We start from the raw sequence: 18,757 nt of genomic DNA, 5'->3' as shown, positions 1-18,757 counted from the left end.
TCACACACAGACACACACACAGACACACATACATATACACACTCTCACTCTCTCTATAGCCTTGCTAGCGCCCGTTTCATTTGTTTACGAAACGGGCCTTTTTTACTAGTGTTCATATAATATAAACAGTAATTCCCTCTGCAGCTCCGTGTGACCCTGGGCAAATCACTTAACCCTCTGTTGCCCCAGGTAGTACAATGTACTTACTTGGATTGTGAGCCCACTAGGGACAGACAAAGTACCTGTAAAATGAAACTGTAAACCATTTAGGTCTAAGCGGTATATACATACTTAAAATGAAATAAAATAAAACAGGAACAAAATAACGGCAATACGTAATAAGCAAGCTTTATGAGCAGAAGATTGGCCAAAGATTTAAAATGGACCTAGGATGCCCAAGGCTGGTGCAAGGATATTAGGTACCCTAGATAAAATTTCAGCCTTGCACCCCTGCACTAATTAAATTTTATGCCCTTTGCCCCCACCCCCAACAATATACCACCCCAGAATAAATGTGGGTGAATGAGCTGTTTGAAAACTCCCCAAACTCTCTACTTGTAAACATACCTCTTGCTGTTTCTATGAGTTTCTGTGGCTGTCAGAACTATTTTGTTTTGACTGCAGCTGCTCATTGGTATCCCCTCAGAAGCTGCTGACCTAGGAAACTGCCACATACTCAGATTTAGGAGTTCAAACTATCTTAAAATATTTATTCAGAAATGTTGCTTTCTCAGAAAGATCATTCAACAATTCAGTTTCATGTGCTTTAATGTTGATTATAATGTCTTCACAGCTGAATGAGGTTCATGCTCCAGCCTAGTTTGTCCAATTTCATTCCTGGTAAATGCTATATTTTATAGTTACTACAGTCTCTACTTGCGCTTTCTGTCCCAGATTTCAGTACAAAACATTATATTATAGGTTATAACTATTTTCAGAAACTTTTAGAGAAGCAGAATTTGTTTCCTCCTAGATGATTGCACTAGATTCAGTGACTTACAAACTTCTGGAAATGTATGTGTTTATGTTTATTAAATTTGCTATATTGCCTTATCAGACAGGCCACCAAGGCAGTTTACAATAAAATCTGAATGGAAATAGAACACCAATAAAATAACAGGAAAAAAGAAAGAGGAACGTTTGACAATTAGATAGATGTTTCAGACCCATGCCTCTAAGGGGTCAGGGTTAGCTACCAACCACCCAATTGCCAAAGGCTCTAGTAAAGAGTAAAGTTTTCAGTGATATCCTAAATTTGGGCCAGTTTTGTTAGGTCACTGTGGAAAGATAGGTGTAAAGATTCTCGACTGCCAGCATATTTATTTTTAGGGTAGCCCTTCAAATTAATGCAGCTGGAGTTTTGTTGGCCTTCGGAGCATTTTTCTGGGTCCCTGAAGCAGAAATTCAAATGAGGAGCCTCGTCAGACCTCTGCCCTTTTTGGAACTGCAGAAGTGATAAGAATGACATGAAAGCTAATTGTTCATGATTATTTCCTTATTCACAGTTTTTTAAAAATTTATTTATAGAATTTTAACAAATATACATTAATATATAAACCTTAAATACAAACATGAAGTCAGTCGAGAAAAAAAAAGAGGAGTTAGAAAGGTCACTGCACTTACAGAAATACTATAACTCAGGTACACAAATTAGTAAGAGAAGGGGGCAACAATTTGCCAATAATTAATGGGGAAATACAGGAAATACAAATAAAAGGAAGAAAAGAGAGAAGAGCACATCTCTAAATAATCATAGTGAGGATTCGTATATCTTAAATCTTTATCTAATCTAAGCTAACATTCACCAAGGTACATTATGAGCATTTTGAAAAGTGCATAGTTGAATAGGATCAAAAAAAGACACGCTGCTTATTCTGAAATCTAAACATTTACAAGGAAAGTGCAGCAAGAAATATGCGCTCAGGGCCTAGACCTCTTGGCGCGTCACAATAAATTTCTTCCTCTGATCCTAGGAGGTCTTACACAAATCAGGAAATATCCAAATCTTTTGACCAAGAAATAAAGTATGTCTGATGAAAAAGTCATCTCAGGAAAATTTCTCTATCCAAGGGGGGAAAAATAGACACAAAAAGTGTTACTCTTTTCAATTCTACTCCATCCAGATCTTCCAACAGACCAAAAACATCTAGACTGTCCACAGAGAGCTCATCAGAGGAAACAATCTCTCACTTCTACCAATACTACCTCCAACAGGTAGATAAATGCTCATAGGAGGGAATAACTCTGGCTTATATCCCCAAACCTCCTAAAGATATTTATTAAACAAGTCAATCGGTTGCTCCAAAGATCGGTCTGTGCCCTGAAAAGGACAACTACAAATCAAGGTAAGGTATACACAAAAAGTAGCACATGTGAGTTTATCTTGTTGGGCAGACTGGATGGACCGTGCAGGTCTTTTTCAGCCGTCATCTACTATGTTATGAAAATGTATTACTCTCAAATTTAGAGCCCTTGATCTAGTTTACAAAGTCTCAATTTTTCCTATGGAGCACCAACTTATCCTGTATAAGGCTTGTTTGTATAGTTGTCAATCTTCTCAACCTTTTTCTCCAACTCCAAAACTTGTCTCTTACAATCCTCTAAACCTTTTTCCTGAGATTGAAGTCCAGTATAAACTGCAGTAAAAACTCTCACCAAAGTTGGAACATAAGCATCTAATGATGCCACAACAGTCCTTTATGATCCCAACATTATTTGTGACGGTTTAACAACAATGGGGTGCCCACAAATCTGAGCCAGATCTTCTACAGCCGATGTAACATTTGCAGGTCTTACCCCCAACTGTGACACATCAGAGTCCCGATTCTCTCCAGGTTAGAACCCTGATGATGAAGGAATCATAATTCCCCCAGGCACTACAGGAGCCTTCTGCTGGATGGTTAAACAAGGCACCGCAGGGCATCCCTCTGCACCTTGGGCAAACCACGAGAAACTCCCGATAGCACTGGCAAACAAACAAGGTCACTGCTTCCAAGTTGGGTAAACCTGATCCTCTCTTCCAGGGACAGCATGACTTCAAGCTCAAGACTAGGATTCCCCTCCCCCTCCATCAGGAATCTGATCTGCCAGCAAAATGCTCCGCAATTGTAGATTGCCACGCAGTATTTACTGAAGGGCAAAGAAGAGCACCTTTAGTTTTCCTCTCTTCAGCATGGTAAAAATGAAAGTAAGACTTCTAACAAGGGAAAAAAAAACATGCTGAGAGATGGCACAATGCGGAATTCCTGCACTCTCCTCTTACTAGGTGGTCATCTTGCACTTAATTCACAGTTTTTGATCTTGATCGGACACTAGAATTTGAATTTTTGGGCACTTGTACATATTAATATTGTTGGGATTTAGAATGGATATGGCATAGACGGGTGCCAGTGATGTTTTATTCTTAAAACACCTGAGGTAAGGCAGCTGTTCCCAGCCCAGTGGCATTCCAGCATATGTTTGAAAAAGCTGTTATATGGATCCTGTAGTTGCTGGTGATTATATTAATTCATGGTCCCCTGTCCTTTCACATCATATAACATTATTATTTTTAGGACATAAGATATTATGGGGTGAATTCTATATATGATGCCAGAAAAAGCACTATTCTATAAGCCGTGTTTAAAGGTAGCTGTGGTTTATAGAGTAACACTTACAACCTGGGATCGCACCTAGATTTAGACAAGGCCATTTACACCAACTGAAACATGGTGCAAATGTACGCAACTAAATTCTATAACAAGTGTAAATGCTAGGAACGCCCCCGTTCTGCCCAGGACCCCATTTCTGCACCCTTTTTTTTAAATGCACACTTAAATTTAATTAGTGCCAATTGCTCTTGTTAAAAAGCCAACTGGAGCTAATTACCTTGTTATTCAATTAGACTGTGCTCAAAATGGGCACGCGTGCAATTTTTGGTAACACTGAAAGGTTCACTCCTTGCTCTCTCATTATATAGGCTCCATGTATTATGTTAATGTACTGTAGATCTCCTGCATGTATCCATTCCAGGAAGTCAGCCCAAATAACTCAGCTGTCAATCAGCTATAATCCACTGCTCAACTGACACCTGAACAAACCAGACCAGGAGCTGAACAATCCATCCACCATCCACTAGGAGACAGAGAAAAATACTGAGCATTCCAGGCTGCACGATACCCTTAAAGGCGAAGTACTTGGAACTATTATATTCTCTGTCTCCTTCTCTGGTGGACGGACATGACCTATTAGTCTGGAATGGTCTGGAATAGATGACAAGGAATTTAATGTTATTTTGAAATGTAAATTTAAAAAAACGGGGGTGGGGGGGGTGGGGGGGGGCCTTGGACCATCCATAAGGCGATACTGGCTTAATGTGCAGCTTAATGATGAGACTCAAAACTTCTGACACTGGGTTTCTTCATACCTGACCATTTGAAACAATTTATAGATCAGAAAAAGCTGTCATGAAACAGGTTGGAGCCAAGCAGTATTGATTTCAGGGTTAAGATGGGAAAATTAGGTTCTTACCTTGGTAATTTTCTTTCCTTTAGTCATAGCAGATGAAGCCATTACGTATGGGTTGTGTCCATCAACCAGCAGGGGAAGATAGAGAGCACTCAACTTTTCACAGTGCCTCATGGCCAGCCAGCTCCACTGCCTCTTCGGTATTTGAAGCTTCCAAAGCAGTATGGCAAACCGCAATGGGAATAACATGAACTTTCCTCACAGCGAACGATGGCCCCTTAACAAGGGCATGAACTCAAAAGGAGAGAATGAACACATCCTCCTGGAGGGAATAAACTCGTCCTCATTGTATAACTGGAGGGGATACACGCAACCTCCTGGAGGGAATAAACTCATCCTCCAAAACATAAACTGGAGGGAATGGACTCATCCTCCTATAAGTGAACATGAATCCTGAAGACTGTTTTCCAACTTTCTCCCAAGGAAGGAACTTCAGGAAACAAGAACAGAACCTGAAACAGATTCACAGCATACAATCATACAGGGAGGGCTCATGGCTTCATCTGCTATGACTAAAGGAAAGAAAATTACCAAGGTAAGAACCTAATTTTCCCTTCCTTGTCATCAAGCAGATGAAGCCATTACGTATGGGATGTAACAAAGCAATCCCTATATAGGGTGGGAACAGGTCACACCACACGCTAGCACTTGTGCTCCAAAATGCGCATCCCTCCTAGCAGCCATATCCAGCCTGTAATGTCGGGCAAAAGAGAGCTTAGAAGCCCATGTTGCTGCACTGCATATCTCTTGACGAGAGAGTGCTCCAGGATCAGCCCAAGAGGAAGAAATCGCTCTGGTAGAATGCGCCTTAAAGGCTACAGGCAGAGACCAGCCAGCAAGCAGATAAGCTGAAAAGATAGTTTCTTTGAGCCAGCGGGCAATAGTGGCTTTAGACGCTGGAGACCCTCTGCGAGGACCTGATAGCAAAACAAGCAGATGATCATAGATCCTGAAAGAGATAGTAACTCGCAGATACTGCAGCAGAGTCCTGCGCACATCCAACAGGTGCAACTGCCCAAAAGATTCTGGAAACTCCTCCTTATCAAAGGAGGGCAAGAAAATAGGCTGGTTTAGGTAAAACGCTGAAACCACCTTAGGCATGAAGGAAGGCACGGTCCGAACCGTGACCCTGGACTCTGAGAATTGCAGAAATGGGTCTCTACAGGACAGCGCCTGGAGCTCTGACACCCGTCTCGCCGAAGTAATGGCCACAAGAAAAACGGCTTTTAGTGTCAAATCTTTCTCCGATGCTCACCAAAGCGGCTCAAAAGGAGAAGCCTGCAGGGCCTTCAAAACTAGCCTCAGGTTCCAAGCTGGGCAGGGTGCTCGCACGGAAGGCCGGAGCCAAAGCACCCCACTAAGAAACCGTGCCACATCTGGATGAGCAGCTAAAGACACGCCTTCAACCTTACCACGAAGGGAGGCCAACGCTGCCACTTGCACCCGCAGGGAATTATAGGCCAAGCCTTTTTGTACACCATCCTGCAAAAAGTCCAGAATCGTCGAGACAGGAGCCCGCATGGGTGATCGCTTTTGAAGCACATCAAGACTCAAACTGGCGCCAAATCCTGGCATAAGCCACGGAAGTGGAGCGGTTGTGGGCCTACAGGAGAGTGGAAATGACTGTGTTTGAATAGCCTTTATCCCTCAATTGCGCCCTCTCAATCGCCATGCCATAAAACCAAAGCGGCAGGCGTCCTCCATGGCTACCGGGCCCTGTGACAACAGGTTCGGTACCAGAGGTAAAGGAAGGGGAGCCTCCACTAGCATCTGTCGGAGGTCCGCATACCAAGGCCTCCTGGGCCAATCCGGGGTGATGAGGACCACTTCTCCTGGGTGCAGCCGAATCCGCAGGAGCACGCGCCCTATCAAGGGCCACGGAGGGAACACATATAGTAGGCCCGGAGGCAAGGGCTGAGTCAAGGCATCCAACCCTGCCCAGCGAGGATCTCTCCGTCTGCTGAAGAAGAACGGGACTTTGGCTTTTGAACTTGTCGCCATAAGATCCATCACGGGCTTGCCCCATTTGGCACATATCTGCAGGAATACTTCATCTGCTAGTTCCCATTCTGCTGGATCGATCTGATGCCTGCTTAGATAATCGGCTTGCACGTTGCTCTGACCTGCAATGTGAGCTGCCGACAGAAACGGAAGATGCAGCTCGGCCCAGTGGCAAATCTGTTCGGCCTGCGCAGCCAGTGCTCTGCACTGAGTGCCGCCTTGTCGATTTTATGTAGGCCACTGCTGTCGTGTTGTCCAACATCACTCTGACAGCCAATCCTTCCAGGGTCACTTGAAAGGTCAGAAGCGCCTGAAATACCGCTTTCAACTCCAGGCGGTTGATGGACCACTCCGACTCCTCGGGTGTCCATAGACCCTGGGCATGCTTCCCCTTGCAATGTGCGCCCCAGCCCTTCAGGCTGGCATCTGTCACTACTAGACACCAATCGGGGAGCGCCAGCGGCATTCCTCACCGCAGCATGCTGTCTGAGAGCCACCACTCCATGCTGAGTCGGGCCGCAGGGAGCCAAGAAAGTCTGCATTGATAATCCTGAGAAACTGGAGACCATCTTTGAAGTAGGGAATACTGTAGAGGTCTCAGGTGCGCTCTCACCCAGGGCACCACTTCCAATGTGGCTGTCATCGATCCCAGCAGCTGGACAATGTCCCAAGCTCGCGGGCGGGGCATCCTCAGGAGCAGACGGACCTGATTCTGAAGCTTGCACCGCCTTAGCTCGGGTAGGTATACATAGCCCAAGACTGTGTCGAACCTGGCCCCCAAATATTCTAGAGATTGCGAGGGGGTCAGGTGACCTTTGGCCATATTGACGACCCAGCCTAGAGATTGAAGTACTGAGACCATTCTGGCTGTAGCTTGATAGCTCTCTGTTACAGAGTCTGCTCTGATGAGCCAGTCGTCTAGGTACGGGTGAACCCTGATACCTTCTCGCCTGAGCAAAGCAGCTACTGCCACTATTACCTTCGAAAAGGTTCGGGGAGCTGTGGCGAGGCCGAAAGGCAAGGCCCAGAACTGGAAATGTTTTCCCAACACCACAAACCTCAGAAACTTCTGGTGCAGGGACCAAATTGGTATGTGCAAGTAAGCTTCTTTCAGGTCTAGAGACGTGAGAAACTCTCCTGGCTGTACCGCAGCAATGACGGAGCGCAGGGTTTCCATGTGGAAATGCCGCACTCTCAGGGACTTGTTTAATTCTTTTAAGTCCAGAATAGGGCAAAAAGACCCACCTTTTCGTGGCACCACAAATTAGATGGAGTATCGGCCGTAGCCGTGTTCGGCGGGAGGTACCGGGGACACGGCCCCTAACTGAATCAGACCTTGCAAAGTCTCCTCTACCGCCGCCCGTTTGGTGGCAGAACTGCATCGGGACTCCACAAACATGTCTCTTATTAGGGCGTTGAATTCTATTCTGTAGCCATCTCTGATCAGGTCCAGAACCCACTGATCTGAGGAAATATTGGCCCACTCCTCAGCCAAGAGGGAAAGACGTCCTCCGATGACAGGAAGCGAGGAGGGGGCCGGCGCACCATCATTGAGAGGGTCGTCCCTGAACTCCAGGCCTAGAGCCGGTGGCTGCGGAACGCTTGTCCGAGCGAAAGGAGTTCCTCTGCTGAAAAACGGCCACGAGAAGTGAACCCAGCAGAACGCCCCGGGCGGTACCTTCTAGCTTCATGGAAGCGAGGTCTATAAGAGGAGTGGACCGCCTGGCCCTTGGAGGAAGGCCTCGGCCTATCTTCGGGCAAGCGCTGGGGTTTAGGATCTCCCAGGCCTTTAACAATTTTTTTCCCAACTCCTCACCAAATAGGAGAAGGCCTTGAAAGGGCAACTTCACCAACCTTTGCTTAGAGGCCATGTCCGCTGCCCAATGTCGTAGCCAAATAAGACTGCGAACCGCCACTGCTACTGCCATTTGTTTAGCCGAAGCTCTGACAATATCATAAAGGGCATCAGCCAAAAAGGACAAGGCCGACTCCAGCCGTGGAGCCACATCCGAGAAGGGCTCCGCTCCATCTCCGGGCTGTTCCACTGCCTGTTGCAACCACGCCAGGCAGGCTCTAGCAGCATAACAACTGCATGCAGACGCCCGAACAGTAAGACCTGCAATTTCAAAGGACCGTTTAAGTGCTGCTTCCAGCCTACGGTCTTGTATATCCTTCAGGGCAACTCCTCCTTCCACAGGGAGGGTAGTTCTCTTTGTCACCGCAGTGACTAGGGCATCTACGTTAGGCATTGCAAAGCGAGCCAAATGCTCCTCATGCAGAGGGTATAATTGCCCCATAGCCCCGGAAACTTTCAAAGGTCCCTCGGGGTCAGCCCACTGAGCGGAAATAAGCTCTTGGATGGAGTCATGCAAAGGAAAGGCTCGAGCAGGCTTTTTGGTACTAGCCATCCTAGGATTCACAGAGGAGGCCGTGCCACTGTCAGGCTCTTCAATAGAAAGGACCTGTAGGGCATCTGAAATAAGCGCTGGCAGCTCATCACGGTGGAAAATCCTCACTGCGGACGGATCATCCAGATCCTGTGGTAATTCTGCACCTGGCTCCTCAGACCACCAAGGCCTGCCAGAACTCTCTGAATCCTCACAGCCCGACCATGGGGGGGGGGGGGAAAGGAGGTGCACCACAATCTGAAGGGGAATTAGCCCTTCTACGCTTTTCTTTATGCCATTTATCAGGGAAAATAGCCTCAGCGGGCAGTCCCAGGCCAGAATCCACTGGGGGGAACAATAGAAGGGGCCTCAGATGACCCTTGAGGGAGAGCTCTTTTCAGCATGTATGCTTTATGCAATAACAACACAAAATCAGGGGAGAAAAACTCGCCCTGGGCACCCAGATCCCGTCCGGGGCTAGCCGCTCCCTGAATAGCCTCAATTCGAGATCCCCCCCCCCCCCGGGCTTAGGGCTCTCCGTCTCTACGGAGGCCGCGCCATGTGGAGAATTCAAAATGGCGTCCTCTGCCAGCTCTGAGCGGGAAGAATCATCGCTCGCCATGCTCGGGCCAGCTCTTACACCTGTACAGCACGATTCACAGAGCCCCGCTGCTGATTTGCGCTTGCCACACCGGGAACAGCGCTTTACATTCTCTGCAGCCATCGCCGAAAACGGCGGGAAAATTCAAAATGGTGGTTTTGCGCCAAAAACGCCCCGATCAAGGGCCCACCCCAGAGGAGTTAGAAAACACTCTTACCTCACCGGACCGAGTATCACAGCTCCGGTCCCATAGAAGAAAAAGGAAAACCTCTGTTCCAACGTCGCTGCGCCAAAGCGCGACACAACTTTTTTTTTTTTAATGCTGTGAGGAAAGCAGAGGTAATAAGAACTCCAGAGGCTCAGATGAGTGGGAAAGGCAGGGAAAGGCAAACCAATGTGCCTGCATCCACTGAGTGGGAAAGGACAGGGAAAAGCAAGCTAATATGTCCACATCCACGGGGGCATGGGTAAGGCAGGGAAAGGGCTAACCTATGTGCCTTCAAAGTGAAGCTGCTATAGCCTCTAACACCCCGGCTAACAACTGGCAAGCCAGGAGCCACCCCCAGGCAGATTTTTGATGGAGCTCGAAGAAGCTGCAGCCACCCTGCTTGGGGAGATAGAGAATACTGAAGAGGCAGTGGAGCTGGCTGGCCATGAGGCACTGTGAAAAGTTTAGTGCTCTCTATCTCCCCCTGCTGGTTGATGGACACAACCCATACGTAATGGCTTCATCTGCTTGATGACAAGGAATTGATAGTATAAAGTGGATAATCTGTTAAGTCTTTCTTTAAAGTTTGCTTTGATTCTCATCTCCTGAGTGCATTTACGGTCTTTGTCCCCTATTTGGTGGTCTAATGCAAGATGTATTAATTTTTTTTATTTCTTTACTATGAACATATTCTTGTAAAATGATTTAATCTGATTTTCCTATTCAAGTGTGAATACTTGTAAATTGATTAAAAATGATAAAGAATAAAAAAAAAAAAACTTCTGACACTGGGTCAGTTTTGGCAAGACCCCGACTCAGGGAGTCATATCAAATGTTAATGCTTATCTGCAGCAAATGCTTATTTTATATGGCCTTCAATAATTTTATTTTCTTAACTTTGTAGAGTATGTGTACTATGTTGAGCTACACATATGGTTTTTGGGACTCTCCCCACAAAACTATGAATGCATTATAAAGTATTATTCCTATTTACTGTATCTGTGTACTCACCAGCAAGGGTGTAGTCCATATCAAAACCAAAACATTTGATCTTTTCCATGGCTAAGCTTCTGTTCACAAAGACCCTACAAGAAGAAAAAAAAAAAAAGGTGGAAATTCACACACAAGGGACCAGCAGCTATATAAATGAAATAAAAATTGCCAGGTACGTTTTAGTCTGTCATCAACTATACCACTTCTACTGCACAACAAAATATTTAGGCAATAGAAGCCTTTGAGTAAAGCCTGAAGGAGCCTAAGGCCTGAAAATGAGTGTTAATCATACTAGCAGAAAGATACATACCTATGGTGTTTCATAGCACCAAATTTTAAAAGCAGCACAGTATAACAAGAATGAAGACTTAAAACGGCACAGTTAAAAACAGTACTATTTACAACTGTGTATAATTCTGGAGATCACACTTTCAAAAAGACATAAGCAGGATGGAGTTGGACCAGAGGGCAGCTACTAAAATGATCTGTAGTCCTGTCAAGATATCAATATGTATACTTTGGAAGGCAGGAGAGGGGAGGTATGATAGCGACATTTAAATACCTCCATGGTATATATGCATAGGAGATAAATCTCTTTCAATTGAAAGAAAGCTCTGAAAAGAGGGGGCACAGGATGAAGGTGAAAGGTAACAGACTCAGTAGTAATCAAAGGGAATAATTCTTTACAGAAAGGGTGGTGGAAATATGGAACAGTCTCCCAGGGGAAGTGATGGAGATGAAGGCTGTATCTGAATTCAGTACATAGGATCTCTAAGGCAGATGAAGGGATAGATGGTATGGATGGGCAGACTTGATAGGCCTTATGGTCTTTATCTGTCACCATTTTCTGTATTTCTATGTATATGCAAATATCACCACCTCCCTAAACTAATACCCACCTAATAAAGATCTTAAGGCTAATATTCAAAGGGTTTAGGATCTTAACTTGAAGAATTAAAGGCCCATTTTATATAGAATATTGAAATGAGACATCTAGCTTGGGTTGTGCTAAACTCTAGTGGCATTTCACAAAAGGCTTTGCCGAGCTGAACATAGAGTTTTTGTCAAACATGTATAGGGAAGTGCAGCCATGTATATATGTCAATGTCAATGCATACTTATATACCGCCACCCTTCCCAAACAGATCCAGTGCGGTTTACATCAGCAAATAAAAATAGCTATACAAGCAATACATCATACAAAAATACATAAAATCAAGTGCAGGGTACAATAGTCAAACAAAATTAAGTAAACAGATAAGTCTTAATTATCAGTGGGAAGTGCATTCCAACAAAGAATCATACAAATCGGAGAAAACTGTCCTAGCTATCCCAAGGAATTACCAATCCCTTCAAAGATATTGGGAGGAATATTAATTGGCAGAATTCTGATTCATTACACTAATTCAATAATTTATGTTTATACTTAAAGTACGTTGCAATACTGTTTGCCATTTTTTTTCATATTTCTTTATTCAAGATTCATAGCACAACCAGGTTCCCATATGCATAAAATTCAGAATACAATTAAGTTCCAACTAGTTCTCTTGTCAAACATTTCTTTTCTGTCTCAAATGCGTACAACTTTGTTATGTATTCATAAAGCAAAGTTACTTACCTGTAGCAGGCGATCTCCAAGAACAGCAGGTCAAGTATTCTCACAGCTGGGTGACATCATCTGATGGAGCCCAGTGCGGACACTGACTACCGAGATTAATGTAGAATTGTCTAGCAGCGTCCCACCACGCGTGCACTAGTGCCTTCCTAACCAACGTGCAAGTGCAGGTCCCCCAGTCATGTAAAATAGCTAATGAATACAACATCAAGGGGAGCTGGGAGGGCTTGTGAGACTACATGGCCTGTTCTCCTCAGGGAACATCTGCTACAGATGAGTAACTTCGCTTTCTCCAAGGACAAACAGGCCAATTGTATTCTCACAGCTGGGAATCCCTAGTTACAACTTGCTCACTGAAAACAATACTAGGACAATAGGCGCTCGAAGCATCGAGGCCTCAAAGTCAATTAACCTGAAACTATTTACATACTAGTTGTGAAGGTGCAGCCTGGAACCAAAAAAACTGGGCCTAGGTGGGCAAGATGGTGGAGGCTATTATTAAGAATAAAATTGCAGAGCATATACAAAAACATGGACTGATGAGACAAAGTCAGCACGGATTTAGTGAAGGGAAGTCTTGCCTCACCAATCTAATGCATTTTTTTGAGGGGGTAAGCAAACATGTGGACAATGGGGAGCCGGTTGATATTGTATATCTGGATTTTCAGAAGGCGTTTGACAAAGTGCCGCACGAAAGACTCCTGAAGAAATTGCAGAGTCATGGAATCGGAGGTAGGGTATTATTATGGATTAAGAACTGGTTGAAAGATAGGAAGCAGAGAGTAGGATTGCGTGGCCAGTATTCTCAGTGGAGGAGGGTAGTTAGTGGGGTCCCGCAGGGGTCTGTGCTGGGTCCGTTGCTTTTTAATGTATTTATAAATGACCTAGAGATGGGAATAACTAGTGAGGTAATTAAATTCGCCGATGACACAAAATTATTCAGGGTCGTCAAGTCGCAGGAGGAATGTGAACGATTACAGGGAGGACCTTGCGAGACTGGGAGAATGGGCGTGCAAGTGGCAGATGAAGTTCAATGTTGACAAGTGCAAAGTGATGCATGTGGGTAAGAGGAACCCGAATTATAGCTATGTCTTGCAAGGTTCCGCGTTAGGAGTTACGGATCAAGAAAAGGATCTGGGTGTCGTCGTCGATGATACGCTGAAACCTTCTGCTCAGTGTGCTGCTGCGGCTAGGAAAGCAAATAGAATGTTGGGTGTTATTAGGAAGGGTATGGAGTCCAGGTGTGCGGATGTTATAATGCCGTTGTATCGCTCCATGGTGCGACCGCACCTGGAGTATTGTGTTCAGTACTGGTCTCCGTATCTCAAAAAAGATATAGTAGAATTGGAAAAGGTACAGCGAAGGGCGACGAAAATGATAGTGGGGATGGGACGACTTTCCTATGAAGAGAGGCTGAGAAGGCTAGGGCTTTTCAGCTTGGAGAAGAGACGGCTGAGGGGAGATATGATAGAAGTGTATAAAATAATGAGTGGAATGGATCGGGTGGATGTGAAGCGACTGTTCACGCTATCCAAAAATAATAGGACTAGAGGGCATGAGTTGAAGCTACAGTGTGGTAAATTTAAAACGAATCGGAGAAAATATTTCTTCACCCAACGTGTAATTAGACTCTGGAATTCGTTGCCGGAGAACGTGGTACGGGCGGTTAGCTTGACGGAGTTTAAAAAGGGGTTAGATAGATTCCTAAAGGACAAGTCCATAGACCGCTATTAAATGGACTTGGAAAAATTCCGCATTTTTAGGTATAACTTGTCTGGAATGTTTTTACGTTTGGGGAGCGTGCCAGGTGCCCTTGACCTGGATTGGCCACTGTCGGTGACAGGATGCTGGGCTAGATGGACCTTTGGTCTTTCCCAGTATGGCACTACTTATGTACTTATGTACTTATGTAGAGTTGGATTCTAGACACCGAAAAAATTCTTCAGGACTGCCTGACCGAACAGGCTGACGTATCAGGTATCCTATTAAGACAGACAAATGTACACATCAGAGCATTGCAAATCTCCTCTATGGAGGCTCACCTCAAGTGGGCTACCGATATAGCCATAGTTCTGACATTATAAGTCTTGACAGGACCCTCCAGAGTCAGCCCAGCCTGGGCATAAGCGAAGGAGATGCAATCTGCTAACCAATTAATCGTGTGCTTCCTGATGGCTACTCCCCATCCAGTTTGGGTCAAAGCCCAACGATGCCTGGTTGTGTCAATTTGCTTTCTTACCATAGGGATATCCAAGTGCAATCTGCCACAGAAAAGCCTACAGCAACCTGTATCAATTGGACCATCCAGGATATCAGAACCAGAAATTAAGAAGCGCGTACCTACAATCCATGAATTGAAGTTTTATTTTAACTAAATAAATATTTCTAAGATTCTGAATCTGTTACATTCCGTTAAAACTAAAGTTCACCATCAACTTCCTCTGCATTAAGTCTCCAAAGAAACTGACATAGAAGTGCTAAGTATAGCCATTTGTTTCGTTATTACTGGAAGTCTGATCTCCCAGGCCTGGTCTGAATTTACAACTTTACAAAACAGTTGATTACTTAAAGCCTTAATCCTACATTGCCAATTAGTAAGACTACTGATCCACAGGGTGCAGTGCCACCCACTGAGATTTGCCTAACTAGTTTCTGACAAAGAATGTGCCTTGGTCCGGCAGACCAAGAGACATCGGGGATCCCAGTGGTGTGTGGGAGAGGAAACTATAATCCCCACCAACCAACAGTGAAGGTAAAAGTGCAAGAGGTCAAACACCTACATAACAGTACTTAAAAGATCACCTCATTGCCACAACAAAGCTACTACCAGCAACCAAGACCACCCTTGGGAACTACAGGACTAGTTAATGATAAGTAGTAAATGCCAGATCAGCTGCAAAGAAATCTTCAGTGAACCATGATGGTCATACATGAACAGCACCTTGACATCCTAGTAATAAGTGAAACCTGCCTAGATTAAAGTGGGGGTTTACCACTGGCTGAACTATACCCAACAGGTTTCAATGTCCAACATCAACCAAGACCAGGAAGACAAGGTGGAGGGGTAGCAATCTTAATTCAGAATACAATAAAACTGCGCAGAATCTCCATCCTCCAGCTAAATTTTATTTTATTTATTTTATTGTCAACATTTATATCCCACATATTCCCACCAAGGCAGGCTCTATGTGGCGTACATGAATCAGAATCTCTTTTAATCCAGCTTGAAGAGCAGAAACCAATCTGGCTACTCATGGTATACCGAGCACCTAGTAACAACACATTATCTGTGCACGAACTCCTAGACCTGATTACTCAAGTGACCCTGAATTATCCTAGGATGGTGATCATAGGAGATTTCAATCTACACATCAAACTCCCTGATACCACCACAGCTGCCTCTCTGGAGACGATGACAGAACTAGGATTCATACAGGTGATACAAACCATGAAAAGGGTCACATACTACAAAGGGGTTGACATCCCAGAATTCTGGGATAGCAGTATTGGTCGGACCATTTTCTAATTAAATTTCCCCTAAGTGACCACCTGAAACAAACGGCACCTCCCAGAGTTTGGAAGGCAATCAGCAACCAAAAAACATTATTTCTCTCAAGGCATTGCACAGACTGCCAATTCAATCAAGCAGCTGTTCAGTATAGTAAACACTAAATAGATAATAAGGGGAAGTGGGAACAACAAATCGCTAGAATAGGTCCATGAAACTATGTATCCCCCAAGTGGTATAAATAGACAAGAAGCTATCAGAACTGTGTAGTTCATAGAAGGAAAAACGGCCTCAAAGAGCTCATGGATATAAATTATCTTTAGAGCTAAACCGGATCAAATAGATCCTCTCTTTATCATCGGCACGTAAAAAAACTTTCAAAGATGGTGTCTAAACCACGACACTATACAAGTGGTGAAACATACATTGCTGGTGCAATTTACACTGACTCAATCTCTGGCTGAGTTCTAAGCTTCAAGCTAAGTAGTAAACTGAATGTGCTTCAGTACAAAAAGAGCACTTATCTTTATAACTTGTGCAGACTGGCTTGTCCTGTGCCTGTATCCACTGCATGAGTCCGTGTGCAACGAGTGCACTATCAGCTGCTGCGGACACAATCACCCCAACATCCCTCTCCTGAATCAAGCTTACCAATCTCTCCCCTTCTATCTGGTACATCTCTTTTAGATTTCTGCATCCCAAATGCTTCATTCTGTATTTCTTGGCATTAAATTTTAACTGCAAGACCCTTGACCATTCTTCCAACATTTGGAGATCCCTTCTCACTGCTTCTACTCCTTCCAGGGTATCCACTCTATTGGCTATCTTCATATCATCCGCAAAATGGCAAACTTTTCCTTCTAACATTTCAGCAAGGTCTCTCAAATATATTAAACAGAATCAGCCTCAACACGGACCCCTGAGGAACTTCACTACTCACCTTCCTTTCCTCCATTTACCACCACCTTCTGTCACCTGTCAGTCACCAGTTTCCTATCCAGTTCACCACTTTAGGTCCTAAGTTCAGCCCTCTCAGCTTATTCATGAGTCTTCTGTGATAGACTGTATCAAAGGCTTTATACATTACATAAAGTGCATATGCTTCATTCAGTTCTTTGGTCACTCAGTCAAAGAAGTCAATCAGATTTGTTTGGCAAGATTTTCCAATGGTAAAGCCACATTGTCTCGGATCCTGTAACCCATTGGCTTCTAGAAAGTTAACTATCCTTTCCTTCAGCAGTGATTCCATTATTTTTCCTACCATCGATGTAAGACTTACCAGCCTAAAGTTTTCCACTTCTTCACTGTCTCCACTTTTGTGAAGAGGGACCATATCTGCTCATCTCCAATCACGCGAAACCTCTCCCATATCTAAATAAATCCTTAAGAGATCCTGCCAGGACTTCTCTGAGCTCCCTCAATATCCTGGGATGTATCCCATCTCGCCCCATAGCTTTGTACATTTTCATATTCTGAAGCTGTTTATAAATGTTTTCTTCCGTGAACAGTGCAATATCCACCCCATTCTCAAGATATTCTCTTGGCAGCTGACCACGGTCCTTCGGTCTTCCGGATTTTCTTCCATGAACATTTTAGCACATTAATTTTATCCTCATCACTCTCCACATAGCTATTCTCAGCATCTTTACAATTCCCTTCCTATCTTTTCTCCTTTCCCCAATATATCTGAAAAAGTTCTTGTCATCTCTCTTTACATCTTTAGCCAGTTTTTCTTCCACCTGCGCTTTCGCAGCTGTATTTCCCTCTTCGCTTCTTTGAGTTTTATCCAGTTAACTTTTCCGTGATTCTCTTGTTGCATTCTACTGAATTTCTTGAACGAAGTCTCTTTTGCCCATGTTTTCCCAGCCACTTGTTTGGAGAACCATATATGCTTCCTGTTCTCTTGTTTTTATTTCCTTGTGTACAGATAAATTGCCATATTAATAGCAGCTTTCAGTTTGGAATACTACACTTCCACGTCACCTATGTCTTCCCATGCCATCAGCTCCTTCTTCAGGTATTCTCCCATTTTACCAAAATCAGTATGTCTGAAATCCAGTACTTTAAGTTTTGTGCATCTGCACTCTGCTTTTGCTCTTATATCAAACCATATTGTGTGATTACCTAGGTGGACACCCACACAGACATTAGAAACACTTCCTCCATTTGTGAGTACTAGATCCAGTGTCGACCCTTCCCTCGTGGGTTCCACCACCATTTGTCTGAACAAGGCACTTTGACAGGCATCCATGAACTCTCTACTTCTTTCCAATTCTGCTGATGGGACATTCCAATCCACATTAGGCAAGTTGAAATCTCCCAACAATAGTGTCCTCCCCTTTCATACCAAGCTTATGAATATCTTCTATCAGATTCTTGTCCAGCTACTCCATTTGTGCCAGAGGTCTGAGTGGTGTATCCATTCTACACCACTCAGGATTCGATAGGCTTCCATCATATCCCCTTTAGCCATCTCTTTTCCAAGCATCATCCCTAAACTCCTTGAATTCCACACACAGTCATACCTCACTGATCAGGCTTTTATCAGATAAACACAAATGTATATTTTTCAAAAAAACTCATCCTACTACTACTACTATTTAACATTTCTAGAGCGCTACAAAGTGTACGCAGCGCTGTACAAACACAGAAGAAAGACAGTCCCTGCTCAAAGAGCTTACAATCTAATAGACAAAAAGTAAAGCATTTAAATTTAAAATATTTAAGCAGTCAAGCACAAGAGAACAGTCACAGAAGGACTGAAGATGTTGAAGGGTGGTCAGTGTGATTAGGTGTAACTCTGGTTGGAGTAGTGGGAGAAGGTGATAGAAGAATAGAAATGGGTGAGGTAAAGTAATGAGTGGGTTGATAGGGAGGTTATATAAGACATGTCACTCTAGGGGTGGGTGGGTAGAGGGGTAGGGTGGGCGGGATTAAG

The 18,757-nt window shown here is 44.2% G+C and overlaps 1 protein-coding gene across 6 annotated transcripts in view; it reads right to left on the bottom strand.

The window, feature by feature from the left end:
* The window catches only part of NT5C2 (5'-nucleotidase, cytosolic II), a 214,049-nt gene that overhangs the window by 118,605 nt on the left and 76,687 nt on the right, over positions 1-18,757 (bottom strand). For all 6 annotated transcript variants that reach the window (XM_030202814.1, XM_030202820.1, XM_030202815.1 and 3 more), the window contains one exon: positions 10,715-10,788. In XM_030202814.1, the coding sequence (XP_030058674.1) occupies positions 10,715-10,788 (74 nt within the window). The remainder of the gene's footprint in view (positions 1-10,714; positions 10,789-18,757) is intronic.

Source organism: Microcaecilia unicolor, chromosome 5 (assembly GCF_901765095.1).
Source record: "Microcaecilia unicolor chromosome 5, aMicUni1.1, whole genome shotgun sequence".
NCBI lineage: Eukaryota > Metazoa > Chordata > Amphibia > Gymnophiona > Siphonopidae > Microcaecilia > Microcaecilia unicolor.
The sequence above is the reverse complement of the archived record's forward strand: the minus strand, read 5'-3'. Positions and strand labels throughout refer to the sequence as shown.